Here is a 15,042-nt window from a genome sequence, read left to right on the forward strand (position 1 = left end):
TCCTCGAGCCTCCGCACATGCTGCGTTCTGATTGGCTGACGGTCTCCTGCTGCTGACGACGACAATGTGGTTATTGGTCGGCGGCGGAGTAAGAACTCGAGTGTGATTGGCCGCATGCTGGTGCGTGTGTGTCTCCCCCCCCTTTACAAACGCGAGGAAGCGAGTAGTAAACGAGACGCGTGCTTAATGAAATCGCACGGACGGAAATAAAGCGTGCAGCTCCCCGAAAAAGCTTTCCAGCACCGCGGTCCTGAATCCAGATCCTGCTCGCCATTGCCGCCTTTCTGTCCACCGGGTCAGACCAAGGAGCTGATGAACCGCCTTCTCTCCATCACTGCGTCTCTTCACCACCATTTTGTTGAAGTTTTCAGTCGTACCGCTAGCGCGTGAGTGAGTGCAGGCTGCCTCTATCGACCCCCGGCTTTGAGCGCAGGCGCTTGCAGGCTTTTTGTTTGCTCCGTGACAGGGCACGTCCACGCTGTTGCCCTCGTTTGGAGCGATCTCCCGAGAGCCGCCGAGTCGGGCGCAGCCTTTTCTCGCGTTCTAATCTTAAGATTCTCACATAGGCGGCATCATTACCCGATTTTCCAGGATCAGGGGGAAGACAGGAGAAACCGTCTGTCTGTGGAGGAGAGAAAAAAATGATCAATCCTAACACAAGGAGCTAAACGAAGTTAGCCCTCACCGGCTGCGTCTCCATTGTTCCGAGTCCCTTCACCATCCGAGTCCCGGCTCGCTTTTTAAACCCGTCATCACTTAAAACCCGTGTTTTTTCCCCACCAGTGTCCAACTCGTTAATTATCGATATTAAAAATGTGCTCTCGGGTGTGGTTTGTAACCGACCGGCGCATTAGCCAGGAGTATCCTCAAGTTCAGATCCTGCGGGCTCTGAAGGAGAGATGCGTCGAAGACGACGTTGAATTCCGCTATCTGTTGATGGATGAGATCGTTATAACCATCACGGACTCACAGCTCGGTAACTATAACGCACTATCACACCCTATAACACACATATTTGAGTATAAATATTTGAATAATGTGGAATCACGGTTTGGAGATATTTGTGGGGGGGTGGAGGGGTTATTGATAACACGTTATGAGCGGTTGATGAGATGGATTTAGCTTTATGCTAGTGAGAGACACTGACCGCCTAACTCCGTCCCAGACCACCGCGGATGTCCGTTGGTGACCATTTTGTCTGGAAAACGTGTTCGCCTCATCAAATACGACATGTATACATATCATGTGCCTTTTCTATTATTTGGTAACAAAAGCCCATCAGTGGTGTCGGTTTAAAAAGAAAAAAGATTGTTCATTTTCAGTCAATGAACACAATTCGTGCGTCCTCGTGCGTGATCGCCAGCGCCTGGCCTCTGGCGCGCGCCCATCGCCACAAAAAGCGCGCGCTCCGTTCAAGCCTGCGCGAGCACGAACCAAACCGCAAACAGCACTGTTTCGCATCCACTGACAAGCATGCATCTTTAATTAATTATTATTAATTATTATTTATTCATGATCACCCAATCTCAGTGTGCCACATCAGAGCCAGAGATCCTCATACAATTGTTTTTTCTTTATTTATTTTGATTAAACTGAGCAGCTCCAGAGCCAAAATATTTGATCCAAATAATAATGTCAGATATGAAGTGTGTATACTGTGGTGTATATTATGTAAGATGATTTTCCAGGATTGCATGTGTGGGGACAGGTGTGTTGACAAGCTGTCTTATGACACAGCTCATACATACAATTTTCACACGCTCGAGATGAAAAACAGTCCGTGTTGCTGTTATCTAGCAGGAAGAAGACACATGGAAATGCGTGCGATAGGCAAAAACACGTAATCCGGTTTGTCGCAGAAGGAAAATGTGAAGAAGACCGAGACACGATCTGTTAAAGGACAGCGAGACTGTCTCACGGCCATGATGCACCGCAGCGTCACCCGTTGGATACTAATGAAGGTTGGGTTGTAGCTTGTGAGGTGTGTCCAAACTGGTGTCTGCCTTTGCATTGTTGCTAGAGCGTGATCAGTCGGAGGTTGCGGGTTTGAAAAACCAAAGAAGAACCCAGTAATCCAAGGAGCAAACTGCATTTCAACATGTCCCCGTTTTATAAAAACCGAGATGGCGGAGCAGACCGACTAGTGCATTGCGTTTGGATTACAGTCAGACCTTTTTACATAAATCTAATGTCATGTAAAGACAAGCTAGACTTGTGTGTTCCATGCTGCATACTACCGCAGTGAATATGTTGTAATGCACCATGGTGGATATTGATATTAAATTCTTTTGTGCATCCTGCATGTGGTCATCTTGTATGGAGAGAGATTTCCTTTTATCCAGGTGCAGAACGTACGTATATTTTAGGGGCCAGCTGTCATATTTAAGAAAGCGGATTTTCAAAGAAGATACGAGGTGATTGAAGGCTACCAGCCAGCCTCGGTTGATTCTAGTTCTTCATCGTCAGCTCGGTCTCTTGGCTCTTGCATGTTACCATCTGGAGGATTGGCAGATTGTTCAGTCTGCAGTTTAGGGGTGGTGAGGGCTGAAGAAGGGTAGATAAAATTCGAAGGTTTGGTAATTCCTTATCCGCATTATTATTTGAAAGCAGTCTAAATTCTTGTTTTTGTCTGCTGGAAATTTGTGTAAATGTACATCATTCACTTCTGAATAGTCAAACATATTTTAGAGAAACTATGACCTTGAATAATACCTACAAAAATATTTACACAGATACACCAGAGCTCAGTATTTCCTGGAGTTTTATGGTATCATTTTTTCCCCCACTGGATTCCATGTCTACACTAATCCAGATAAATTTGAATACGTTGCTGTCGTGTCTTCAGTCGTTTTCCAAAAGTTTCGCTTTCACACTAAAACGTCTGAAATCGTTTACGTCCCTGTAATGCGCATGCACAAATCGTAACCTTGACGTTTATTTTCTTTCCGGCTCTTTGGAACGTCGTGCCAGTGACGAAAAATACGCCATCGTATTAGAAAGCTGGAACGTTTTCAGATTTATGCTTTTTTGGAGAGCGTTTTTAAAAAAGCGACGTTTTCATTGACAGAGGACGCGTCACAGTGTGCATGCAAGGACAAAACAGATGGGTAAAAAAATTAGCTTTCAAAAGAAAAACGTATTACTGTGAACGTGGTCTCGGCGCTTTGTAGTGCTGAAGATTAGCAACACGTGTTCTGCCCTGTATTTTCAACTGACCATATCTGTAGGACTGCTTCTTCCACTCTGTTGTCTAATAAATTTTGTCCCATTAACACGATTCACAGGTTCGCACCTGTTCAGAGAACAAGGCACCAACTGGATTGTGTAAACTTTGTGCGTGGATGTTTTCGAGGTTAATCTTTCAGCCTGAATCCTGGTAAACCCAGATTAGAGCCTTTTACAGCGGTCAGATAAAGGATTTACAGTTGCATCATCAGTCCTTTTTTGATTGAGATTTTTAATTTGATTCGAAAACATTAAAGTGCCACACTATGTAATGACTGTGCATCATTCAGCTACAAGAGGTAAATAAAATGCAAATCTGATTTGAATAAGGGGGTGAGTTTTAGATTATTTCATGCAGGACCATGCATTTCTTATACCCAAGGAAAGAGACATTGCAGTCCTGCTCCATTCATTCACCACAGCTAACAATCAAACTCCAGCTGAAGGCTGCTTTTGTAGCCAGTTTGTGTGATTGGTAGAATTGAGAGAACGTGCTGTGAAGCCACACAAGTCAGTCGGCATGTATTTGAGACTTGTGACGGTGGGAATGTCGCATCCTGCAGCACGTGTGGTACATGGAGAGAGTGGTGCATCACAAGTGGGCTGCAATATGGCACCGCCATTCCTCCAGCAGATGAGAAATGTAACATAGTTGCATGGTTTTGCTGTCACGATTTGCTTTGCTGCAGCAGCACAAATCAGTGCTTCCATAGTCATGAGTTTAATACCTCATCACACACGTACAAGAAACGTGCATACACATTAGTGCTGAATGAATGATGTACACCACCAAAGGCAAAATAAAGAATTTCCCATTGCATGTTTTGCATTTGTCACCTAGAAATTAGGAAACCAATTTTAGCTAAATTACATTTGAATGTTTTTGAATAAGTGATTTTCATTAGGCATGTAGTTAGAGTTCAACTGTTATGTACCCTTGAGGGTTCCTGCTTGAAGCATGCTAGGCAGTAAAGCACTTGTAAGATATTTTCAGGACGATAATCAGAAAACCATTCATAATTCTTACCAATTTTTATCAAGGGAATAAGGATCGAGTTGCTTGGAATTTCAGCAAAGTGTGGAGCAACTATTTTGGAAATATTGGCCGTATATCGGTGAACTAGAAATTAATCTGCTGCATTAAAGGGTGAAGTTGATATTCTTTTCCTAAGAAAACTGTAGTTTTTATTGTTACGAGCCTAATATTCAGATGACAGGACTCACGATAAATACAAAGTTTAAAGGTATATTAAAAAAGTTTGTGCACACACACACACACACACACACATGCACGTTGATTTAATCTCTAAATGTTACTCAGGTCCTACATGTATGTGTTCTACTTCATTGATCATGCGTTTGTCTTTAAAAGTAGAAAGTTTTTTAAAATCATATATTTTTTCTTCATTTCCTTAACACAAAAGAATGAGGCCTCTGAGTGCAGGTGCCTGAAATTGCACATGCATGACCTCCGTATGTGACTTTTGCTTACGTGGCCTGTGGCGTGTTTTTCCTGGCGGGGAAATACTCTTTTTAGAGCTGTACATAGTTTAGGCTTGAATGCCTCCCCCCACCCCCCCTTGTTGTGTGTGTGCGCATGCACATACTCTGCAATACAATAAAAATAACACAATCTGAACAAATCCAACCGTAAGATGTTTGCAGCCTGGACTTTACCCCTAAACTATAGAACCATAGTGAGAGACGTGTCCAGGGAATGGGAGAGCAAGAGAAAAGGATCTGGAGAGAAGAAGAAGAAAGAAGGCGGGAAAAGAAGAAGGGAGGGGGTTGTGGCAACAGATGACTTTACCATATGAATGTGTCTGTTTCTTTCTGAACCCCAGAGAACTTGTTAACCCGGCTTGTACTTTCGAGCAGTCACATCTCCATGTGTGTGCATGCCTGCACTATGTGTATTCTTTAGGCCCTGCTCTGTAAGTCAAAACCCACGTGCAGAGGGTGTTGCATCAGAAACAGTGGCCTGTGTATGCGCTCACTCAGTGTGGTATCAATAAGCAGAACAGTAATGTCAGTGACAACTTTTATCCTCTGGGGTAGAACGATCTGAAAGCGGAATAGTACTTTACAACATTGATTCTAAACGCGCATTTGCATTAATTGCAGGCGCACGAGGATCATAATGTTGAAAGGGCCTCTTGTAATCAGAATGCTGTGTGCAAACATTGTGTCGTGGCCATGACAGTCTGCGTCTTCCAAAATGGCTAAAGGAGGTGGTTATACAGATGCTCCCTTTCGCTCCCTCCCTCTTTTATTTTTCTTTTTTAGATCAGTCTCCTTTTTGTGGACATGGTGGTTCTTTTAGCAGGCATACTAACTCACCATAACTACAGCACAGAACATGGCTGACAAAAGCAACAATAGCCTCCATCATTGGTGTCCTTCAATAGAGTTATTGTACTGTTAAAGATCTGTTTGTTTGCATGGGACTGGTTTGCAATGTCAGGAATCATAGCGACTGAAGCAAAAACCCTGCCGCAGAAATGTTAAAGCCATAATTTCTTCGCCACACAAGTCGACTTAAACATACTTTTATTTTTCAAACCCTGATATCTGAAAGATTAAATAACTCATCGACCCAACACTCGATCCTGTCACTCAAGAATACTGTACAATAGAGAGTGTGTAATTACAGCAAAACAGCTGGTGAATATTAGGTGTTGAATAAAACTGAGATGGTAATTAAAGCTTGAAAACAGGGAGTGAGAACAGGATATAGGTTAGTGGGTCAGTGAAGAGATAAACGGCGAAGTTGAAGGCTTTCTGTTTTGTGTAGTGGTGTTTAACTGATCTTATGATAGTGAGCACCTCAGGAGGTCAGCATGGAGATGTTGTCTGAGGTGGTGTCTCATTTTGCTTGTCCACACTGACGTTGGTGATAAAATGGGGTATTGGTACAAAACCTTCTTTAAAAAAAAAACCCCAAAAACTCTGAGTTTGGCTCACGTTTCAGCCCGGCCTGCAGCAGATCAGTACAGCTGTATAATTTGCAGTAGATCAGCAGGAGAGTTTGGAAATGTGGTCAATGGTTTATATCCCAGTAATTTCAATATACTACATGAGCATGGTTTGGGGAACATTGTGATGTTCTTTAGTTGAAATTGAACATAAAGATTGTGAAACTTGCACAATGCTGTTGTTAACTGCACTGAAATGAATTGACTGCCCCCTGCTACACAGACAGCTACATAGTTGAAACTAAACGTCAGTAAAAATGTACCCAGCACAAAAAAAGGCAACATTCTAAAGGGGAAAGAAAGTAGGATGTGAAAGAGGCACATGGGGTTGCTTTTACTTTTGCTTTTCACAGCAACTTGATTTAGGTGGCATTTAAGCTGTGAAATGGTCCGCTCTAAGTTTTTCTGGTGAAAAATGTAGGAGATACTTATTGTTAGTAACAGTTTAAGGCTTTTGTGTTCCTTTTTTTTTTTCCCTACTGTTTAGGAAAAAGTACAGCAAATTACCTGAGGTATTTTTTTTTTTTTTTTTTTTTTGTGCTTCTTCCTGTAAGGATTTTTCTACTTTGTAATACTGGTGCCAAAAACTTATAGTATACAATTAAATGCTGTTGTACGACAGACTACACTGGTGGTACTGCAATAACATCTCATTTCTTCGATCATATTACATTATCATTCAAAGCCAGTTATTGTTGTCTGATGTATATCGCCTTCACGTTTGGTGTCAAACTCGTCAGACTGCTGTATTTCATCACTGAAGTGGAATTTAATTTTTTGGTTGCCACAGTGTTTGTTACTATGTTTGGTGAGGGACTGAAACACCTCAATGTAAAGAACATTGACCGGGTGTCATTGGGTGACATTTTGCTCAGCTGTGAGAGAAACTACATTGTACCAGCTCATTATGATTGTATGATATTTTCCAGAAATCCACTCACCACTAGCATGGTTCATTATGTTTACTGAGAAAAGGGAAGAGATTCAGTAACATGAATATAAGGGGGAAAAACCAAACTAATGCCAAGTTACAAGTGCAACACAGGTTTAATGTGTATTGACTTGTCAACCTTCTGTTGTAGGTCTACGCGTGGGGCAGGAGGTTGTGACCTCGTACCCACAGGTGGCTGTGGTGCGGGTTCCTACTCCATGGGTGCAGTCGGACAGTGACATCACCGTTCTGCGGCATCTGGAGAAGATGGGTTGCCGTCTGGTCAACCGGCCCCAGGCCATCCTCAACTGTGTCAACAAGTTCTGGACCTTCCAGGAGCTTGCTGGACACGGGGTCCCATTGCCCGATACTTACTCTTATGGTCAGCGTTAACACACACCCACATCTACGGTTTTCCTACAGTTAATGTCATATACACTTATGTATTTTACAGTTGTTAGTCAAAGTGACTTAGATTTGAGAGCTGGGGACTAAGAGATTTATGAAAAGGTTTAGCCGTGGCTCTCGGGCAGTCCTGGGATTTAAATTCCAATCTTCTAGCGTTTCCTACTGTCAGCATCACAGCCATACACACGTTCACATGTTTCTCCTTGTGGAATTCATTTGTTTTATATTTGCACAGGTTCACTTTTGTATCTCCACGTTTATCTTTCCATATGTGCCTAGAAGGTACCATCGCTCTGCTGTAGCAACCAGACCAGCGTGTTTGCTTGCATTTCTGCCGACTACCTTCTCTCTTCCTGATCAGCGGTGGAAAGAGAACTAAAAAAAAAAAAACAAAGACTTCTGCTAGTTCAGCAAAAAGGAGAAAGTATAAATAAAGTCTATTCTGAGACAGCAAGTAAGAATGAAAGGAGTTTTATTTACAGGATGTCAGCTCTTTTCACATTTCAGTCTTTACCTTTTGAGAGGCTCTGTAGCTCAGGGATTTTGATGCGAGGTCGTGTGTAGTTCTAATCTGAATCTAATTCTAATAGCTCCAATGTAAGCGCTAATGTTTCACTACTAGATGGATGATGGAGGTCTTGAGGAAGTAAAGGGTTTCTTTGCTTGTTTGCACAAACACTGTGTGGAAACAAACACTAGGACTGACCGACGTAGTCCGGAGCTCTCCGCACGCACACACACTCACACAAGGGGTTTATGTAACCGCATTTGATGGTGAGGCAGGAGAACTCATGAGCATCTAAATGAAAACACGGGGAGAGGCTCATGTCTCTGACGGTTGGTGTTTGCCACCCCTCCCCCGTTGTTTCGAAGCTTCTCTCTCGCCCCCTTCTTCTTCCTCTCTCTCGCCCCAGCAGTAGATGCTTGAAAAAGCTGCCGCAGCTCAAAACAGGGATCAATCACTGCACCGAAGCGGTAAGCACTGCATAATGAGCGGCGACTCCAGCATTCTGTACAGCCTATGCAGTGTCTCCTCAGTGTGTGTGTGTGTGTGTGTGTGTGTGTGTGTGTGTGTGTGTGTGTGTGTGTGTGTGTGTGTGTGTGTGTAGAGCGGGTTGCAATAACTGCAACCCGCTCTCCTCTTCAGCAGAGATGAGCAGAGGAAGGAGGCAGAGGAACAGTTATAATTAGAGCTCTCCCTGCCTCTCTTTCTTTCCCTCCTCCCCATGGCCCTCACAAATCGCTCTCTTTTTCCTGCGTCTTTTTTTCCACTCTGCAGTCCAGTGCACATCTGTCTCCAACGCCTTCGTAACAGTGCCACATCATACGCTGTTTCAGCAGCCAAGACCTCAGCGCTCGACCAAATGGTATTAATTAGTATAAAGCACGAGGGTTACAGACTGTTAGGACAGAACGATGCAAATGATTTGTCTTTCGATTCACTGCACTGTGGATAATCACCAGCTGTGTTTAGATTCTCAGGTCTTTTTTTTTTCCCCACTGCAAGTGAATTTATTCTATTAATTATGAATGGATATTATGCACCGCTGTGTACCGTTATGTAATTTCAAACGCCATTTAAAGGGTTCGGTGTCGACATTACCGTGACGATCATGTGTCCGTAACTGGTGTTTAGTTGCCTCATTGTGCTTAAATCCCATAACGTCTTACAAAACTCGTGTCCGTACTGAACAGATGTTCAGTATCAAAAATTCTCGTTCCTCTACTCATCAACTATTTAAACTGTTTACATATATATTAAACATTTCCTCGCAGGATGACTCTCTTGTTGCCACCCAGTTTGAGAATGCAGCGCAGATGTTGTGATTGTGAAATTTTACAAATTTGACATTTTTCTGAGCAAATACTTCAAGTGCTTTTGTCAGGTATTCGACCCTTCAAACAATGAGCAATGATATTTTTTCCCCTCTCCAAATATTTGCAAATATACACATATAATATGCATGCAGTATTTCTAGCACTTCATATAGGAATATTTCAAATAGAGTTTTATATAAAAAAATAAAAGTATTGTGCTCTGTCACTTTCTGGTATGAGACACTAATCTCACACATAGACTACAGTGGAAAATAGAGTCTAGTCATTACTATGTTAATAACATGTTTATCTGTGTGTTTTGTTTTTGCAGGTGGCCATGACAACTTTCGTAAAATGATCGATGAGGCCGAGCCATTAGGTTTCCCGGTTGTGGTGAAAAATGCCCGTGGACACAGAGGTGAGTAAAACTAGCTCTGCCTCTTTTGTCTTCACGTCTGAGGGCAGGCTTAGAGAGCAGGCTTAGAGAGCAAACGTGTTCCCTGTGGGTGTGGCCTTGCTTCTCACATTCCACATGCACGCGAGTGAGATACGAAGAGACTACATCATGCAGAGGAAACGGTTCACAAGGGGACCAGGCAAAAACTGCAGCATCAGTGGCGCCATTGGCTGCTTCATGGTGAATAAAGAGCAGCTGTTATAATCCCTGATGACTAACGCACACACACACACGTACACACCAGACTGGTGAATTGTATTAAAACATTTTTGATTCTTTCCTTCTTGTTTTTTTTTTTCTCCTCCTCCCCAAGGAGTCATGGGGGTTAAAACTTTGTTAGCTGCCTGATGCAAATATAAGCCAGGTCCTAAAAAATAGACCCCTCTATATATAATAATTTATTTATTTTTTAAAGAATGGATTTTGAAGGTGGTACTTAACTTTGGACCTTTCACTTATACAAGATTTCATTTCTGCTCAAAAATAGCCAACTTTATGTATACTTTGCAAGGCTCTCTTCTATCATTTTTCTCTTTTCCTTAAATTTATTTCTATTTTATTCTAATGGACTGTCCCCCTTTAAATGCAAATTAACATTTATATATTAAGCTCCTTTAAGGACTTTAGTATGATCTCAGAAAATCTTTTATATGTAAAGGTAAAACATCTCACTTTTGTTTCTGTTGGTCATAAAGATAACCGTATTTACTGCGTTGGCATTAAAATCTATTGTACAGATATATGAAGTAATCTATATTAATACTGCTGGCACTTTCACTGATCCATACGTGTTTAATCAAGTCAAGTCAATTTTTTTTCTGTGAGATACTGCAGCGCCGCCATCTTGGACCACATTCTCGCTTCCTTGCAAGAATGTAATTCTCTCCTATATATAACACTAAACATTACTCTTGAATGTTGTATACAGGAAACATGCATGCACACAAAAATGCAGTGTGACCTCTGGTCAGTTCCATTTGAAAACAGTCCTCAGGGTGAATTCTTAACACACACACAGAGGCTTCTCTCATTCACTCAGCATTCAGTAACACACCAGCAGCTTCCTTACAGGGAAGAAATGCATCATTTTATCACAGAGCTCTGCAGGTGTGATTTTACCTTCAAATAAAACTGTATTACGATATTATAATCCCTTAAATAGTATTATATTTACGCCCAAATAGTAGCAGTGATTATATTGAGAAAAGTTATTTATTCCTAACCGAGAGAATTGCAGAACAGCAACATGTGCTGTAGATGAGTGTGTGGTTACTAGTCTTAATTTAACTCGCACACTGAACTTGAAGTAAATAAAAAGATATTAAAGAGGAATTTGCCTATAGAAATACAAGATGTTAATGTGTTAACTTTGAATTAATTATGATGTAATTATTATGTGTTCTCCTGTACAGGTAAGGCAGTGTTTCTGGCACGGGATAAGCATCACCTCTCTGACTTGTGCCACCTAATCCGGCATGAGGCTCCGTACCTATTCCAGGAGTATGTGAAGGAGAGCCACGGGCGAGACGTGCGCGTGGTGCTCGTGGGCGGCAGAGTGATCGGCTCTATGCTGCGCTGTTCGACAGATGGACGCATGCAGAGCAACTGCTCGCTCGGTGTGTGTGCGCTATGACCCTTCCTTCATTTCTAATGTAGCTATTTCTAATTTAAACTGGTCCTAACCTGAATCATGCATATCTTTGTTAATCGTATTGCAGTGCGAATACAGTTTTGATCACTAATTGTAAAAAATAAATAAACACGCATAAACTAAAACTCTCTAAACCTAAACCAAGATATCCATGTAAAACTAGTTCTTCCACCCATTAGAAAGTGAGCTAGCTGGTCTAATTTCCCCCAACGCTTGTTTGAGCCTGTTCTGCATGCAAGCATAATGTCTTGGCATTTTGTTTAGAGTTTATTCTCTGTTATTGTATCGAGATCCAGATCCAATACTCTGAACAGGATTAATAAAGATGGATGATCTTATGTACTTGAGAATCTAATGCATATGTAAAATTTGCATCCTCTGCCAGCTATACAATTTATAGCATTTGGTAGATCAGTAAACGTTAATTCCTTTAAATTTTAATTAAAAAAAGGCAAGATAGGATATGAACATTTTCAGGATTATACTGTAGATTACTCTGTGTATATATATATTTGTATGTAAATGATTTGTATTATTGTCTGAGTAATTTCTAGTTATTTGGAAATTCTATATACATTTTTATAGAAAGTTTTATAATAGAAGACTTAATTAAATGGTCCATGTAAAACATAATATGGTAATAATAATCATCAAAAATAAAAAAAAAGAAATATCTAAAGATGCTAATTGGTGGATGGTTTATAAAAGCTGTGTATAAATAAAATGGTACTAATCCCAGCTCTCATTGTTCAGGTGGTGTGGGTGTGATGTGCCCCCTGAGCGAGCAGGGTAAGCAACTAGCCGTGCAGGTGTCCAACATCCTTGGCATGGACGTGTGTGGTATCGACCTGCTGCAGTTGAACGACGGGTCATTCGTGGTTTGTGAGGCCAACGCCAACGTAGGTTTTATCGCATTCGACCAGGCCTGTGGGATCGACGTGGCGGGTATCGTGGCAGACTATGCTCTGTCGCTGCTGCCCGGCCGTCTTATCCGCAAAATGTCCCTGCTCTCGGTGGTGTCGAGCGCCAGCGAGACCAGCAGCGAGCCTGAAGTGTGTATCCCCTCTGAGGCGTGCCCACCAGTCCCTCCCTGTGCCATCCCTGACGGCGTCAGCACCATGAGCACCAGCTCTACTTCGAGTGAGAGTGAGACGGAGCTTGTTGAGATAAACCACGCCCCGAGTGTGCCCGATCCCTCATACAACATCAACTCCCTCCTCGTAAAGGAGATTAAACTATTGACTGAGTGAGCTGAAGAGAAAACGGCAACCACATGCACATACACCCTGACACACACACACACACACACACACACACACACACACACACACACACATGCATACATATACAGTAAGTAATCATACAGTGGTCAAATTTACACGCACACACACACTTGTGTTTTTGTACTAACCCTTCCTGTAAACCCTGATGCTGATCTGAGGCTGCTCCCCTGACAGTGGCTGCAAAAACGCAGTACACACTTTGACCAAGCCTTGGTGCAAGCAATCAAACAGTGAGTGAGCGTGTTCCCAGTATTTCAGGGTACGTTGTACTGGAGAGTGGTTTTAGAATGGAAAAGATTTGAGAACACACACACAAACCCTCCTTCCCAAAGTATAGCGAGAGCCCAACACTATTGCAAGGCTTATCGAGCATGCAGTGCAGCGTGATTTACCAATCGAACATGAAGGAAGATATCTCAAATCCGTTTGTCTATGTGCGTGCCATTCTGTCGCGTTCGAACCCTCCCAAACACATAGACATTCACACATCAGCATGAACACATGTAAAGAAAGACTGGAAAAGCTGTACATATTCTTTTCCCATTACAGTGGACTGGTACACAGTTGTACAGTTGTAACGATGCATTCCCCATGTTTTTAGCTTCAGTGCTTCTCTGCATTTTAATTAAAAGGTCTTGTCAGGCACGCACACATCCGTTCTGCTAGTTGAGACGTTGCTCTTAATTACCGACCTGAAATAAGTCTTAAGTTTTTCTATTTTAGCTGTTCGACTTAGATGATGTGTAGAAATTGGAGCACTCGGATGCGACCAATTATTTTGGAGGTTCGTTTATTTTTGAACTCCTTTAGGACTTTGTACTCCTTTGTCTTCTTACAGTATGCAGAATGCAAAGTAGATTACAGAAGATTGAAAAATTGAAATCGAAAATGCCACTTTTAAGAAGAGAAATCCCCCATGTTTTTATGCAAAATTGTTGTAACCACTCTGATCCAGTCAGGGAGCGGCTGCATTGAGTGAGAGATGGAACATGCTTAAATGCTCCACCAATTCACTCACTCGTCTAGTCGATACCTGTAGAGACCTGCATGCACAGTGTGTGCCACACCCATGTTTACTTCACCCCTCCTGACCATCTGAGCAGTGAGCTACATAGAACAAGTATTATGTATGACGAATGCTTATTAGGCTTATGCTAACTGTTACCGTATGTCCATATGCCTTTTTTTTTGTTTTTTTCTTTTGTTGCCAACACTAAAATCTTAAAAGCTGTTTGAAATTTATTTGTACATCAACAATAAAATGAACTATCAACTCAAATGGGTTTAACCCACTGGTGTGCAGACTGGTGCTGTTCAGAAAATAAAAGATGTTATGATTGTTTGAGGCTAAAAATGTCCTCCCGTCTCTGCTGGTTTGGAAAGAAATTCTCTAAATTTGGATCGAATGTGGATGTTTGTGTACCTCAACTTCACACCGAGTCCTATATTACAGACCAGTGTCATAGTCTTAACTCTAAACACAGATTCATGTTTACACATCAGAACAAGGCCCGAGTCGTTTCTGCAACGCTCCAAATCCGCATGAATTCGTAACATTTCCAACTTGAAGAAACATTTTGCGAATTTTCTTTTTTTATTTTTTTTTTTAATTAGTTTTTTTTACACTCAGGGTAGCAGCCTGGATCAAATTCCTCTCCTGACCTGTTCTAAATCTCGGTGTCTTTCAATCTGCAACTAAAGAAATGCTTGTACTATTAATGTAATTATGCATTATTTATTTTATTTATTCCCCCGCTTGGTTTCTACTGTCCAATGTTTTTTTTTTTTTTTGTTTGTTTGTTTTTTGACGATAAAATAGTTTGTGTGCATTAATCTCTGCCTGGTGATGAGCTTTACTGGAATGCTTAACATCTAACAGCTGAAACCCATGCGCGCACACTCGCTTTCTCTCTCTCTCTCACACACACACACACACACACACACACACACACACACACACACACGCACACACACACACACAGTCACCCCCCTTCCCATCCTCCATATTGTGATTTGCTGTACCATGTGTGATGTGTTCCACCATCCATCAGCGGACTGAATGGTAACTAAGCAACCGGACACACTCGCTCTTTCTCTGTCTGCCATGGGAGCCAAAAACATGAGCAGCAGAGCTCGTTTTCAGCTTTTCATTCTGTTTGTTAAAAACCTGTGTGACTGTAAAGGGAGTGCCGAGACTGTAGAGATTATAGAGTATTAAGTAACCTTGAGCCGAGGAATATTACGTGGGATATGAAAAAAGAGGAATTTGGTGGAATAAAGATTTGCCAATCCCG

At 41.9% G+C, this 15,042-nt stretch overlaps 1 protein-coding gene across 1 annotated transcript; it reads left to right on the top strand.

Annotated features, from left to right (window-relative positions):
- Positions 1-201: 201 nt before the first annotated feature.
- On the top strand, positions 202-14,027 carry rimkla (ribosomal modification protein rimK-like family member A). Its single transcript, XM_046870556.1, has 5 exons — positions 202-976; positions 7,283-7,513; positions 9,689-9,775; positions 11,227-11,430; positions 12,219-14,027. Exons 1-5 carry the CDS (start codon positions 814-816, stop codon positions 12,713-12,715), a joined length of 1,182 nt encoding a protein of 393 aa, XP_046726512.1. The 5' UTR covers positions 202-813; the 3' UTR covers positions 12,716-14,027.
- Positions 14,028-15,042: the final 1,015 nt, after the last annotated feature.

The sequence above is a fragment of the Silurus meridionalis genome, chromosome 17, assembly GCF_014805685.1.
Source record: "Silurus meridionalis isolate SWU-2019-XX chromosome 17, ASM1480568v1, whole genome shotgun sequence".
NCBI classification, from domain to species: Eukaryota; Metazoa; Chordata; class Actinopteri; order Siluriformes; family Siluridae; genus Silurus; species Silurus meridionalis.

Bases quoted from the DNA above. Each gene is read 5' to 3' on its own strand.
- rimkla (XM_046870556.1), top strand. From the start codon at position 814: ATGTGCTCTCGGGTGTGGTTTGTAACCGACCGGCGCATTAGCCAGGAG. The intron at 977-7,282 runs GTAACTATAACG...CTTCTGTTGTAG, and splicing joins CATCACGGACTCACAGCTCG to GTCTACGCGTGGGGCAGGAG. The intron at 9,776-11,226 runs GTGAGTAAAACT...TCTCCTGTACAG, and splicing joins AAATGCCCGTGGACACAGAG to GTAAGGCAGTGTTTCTGGCA.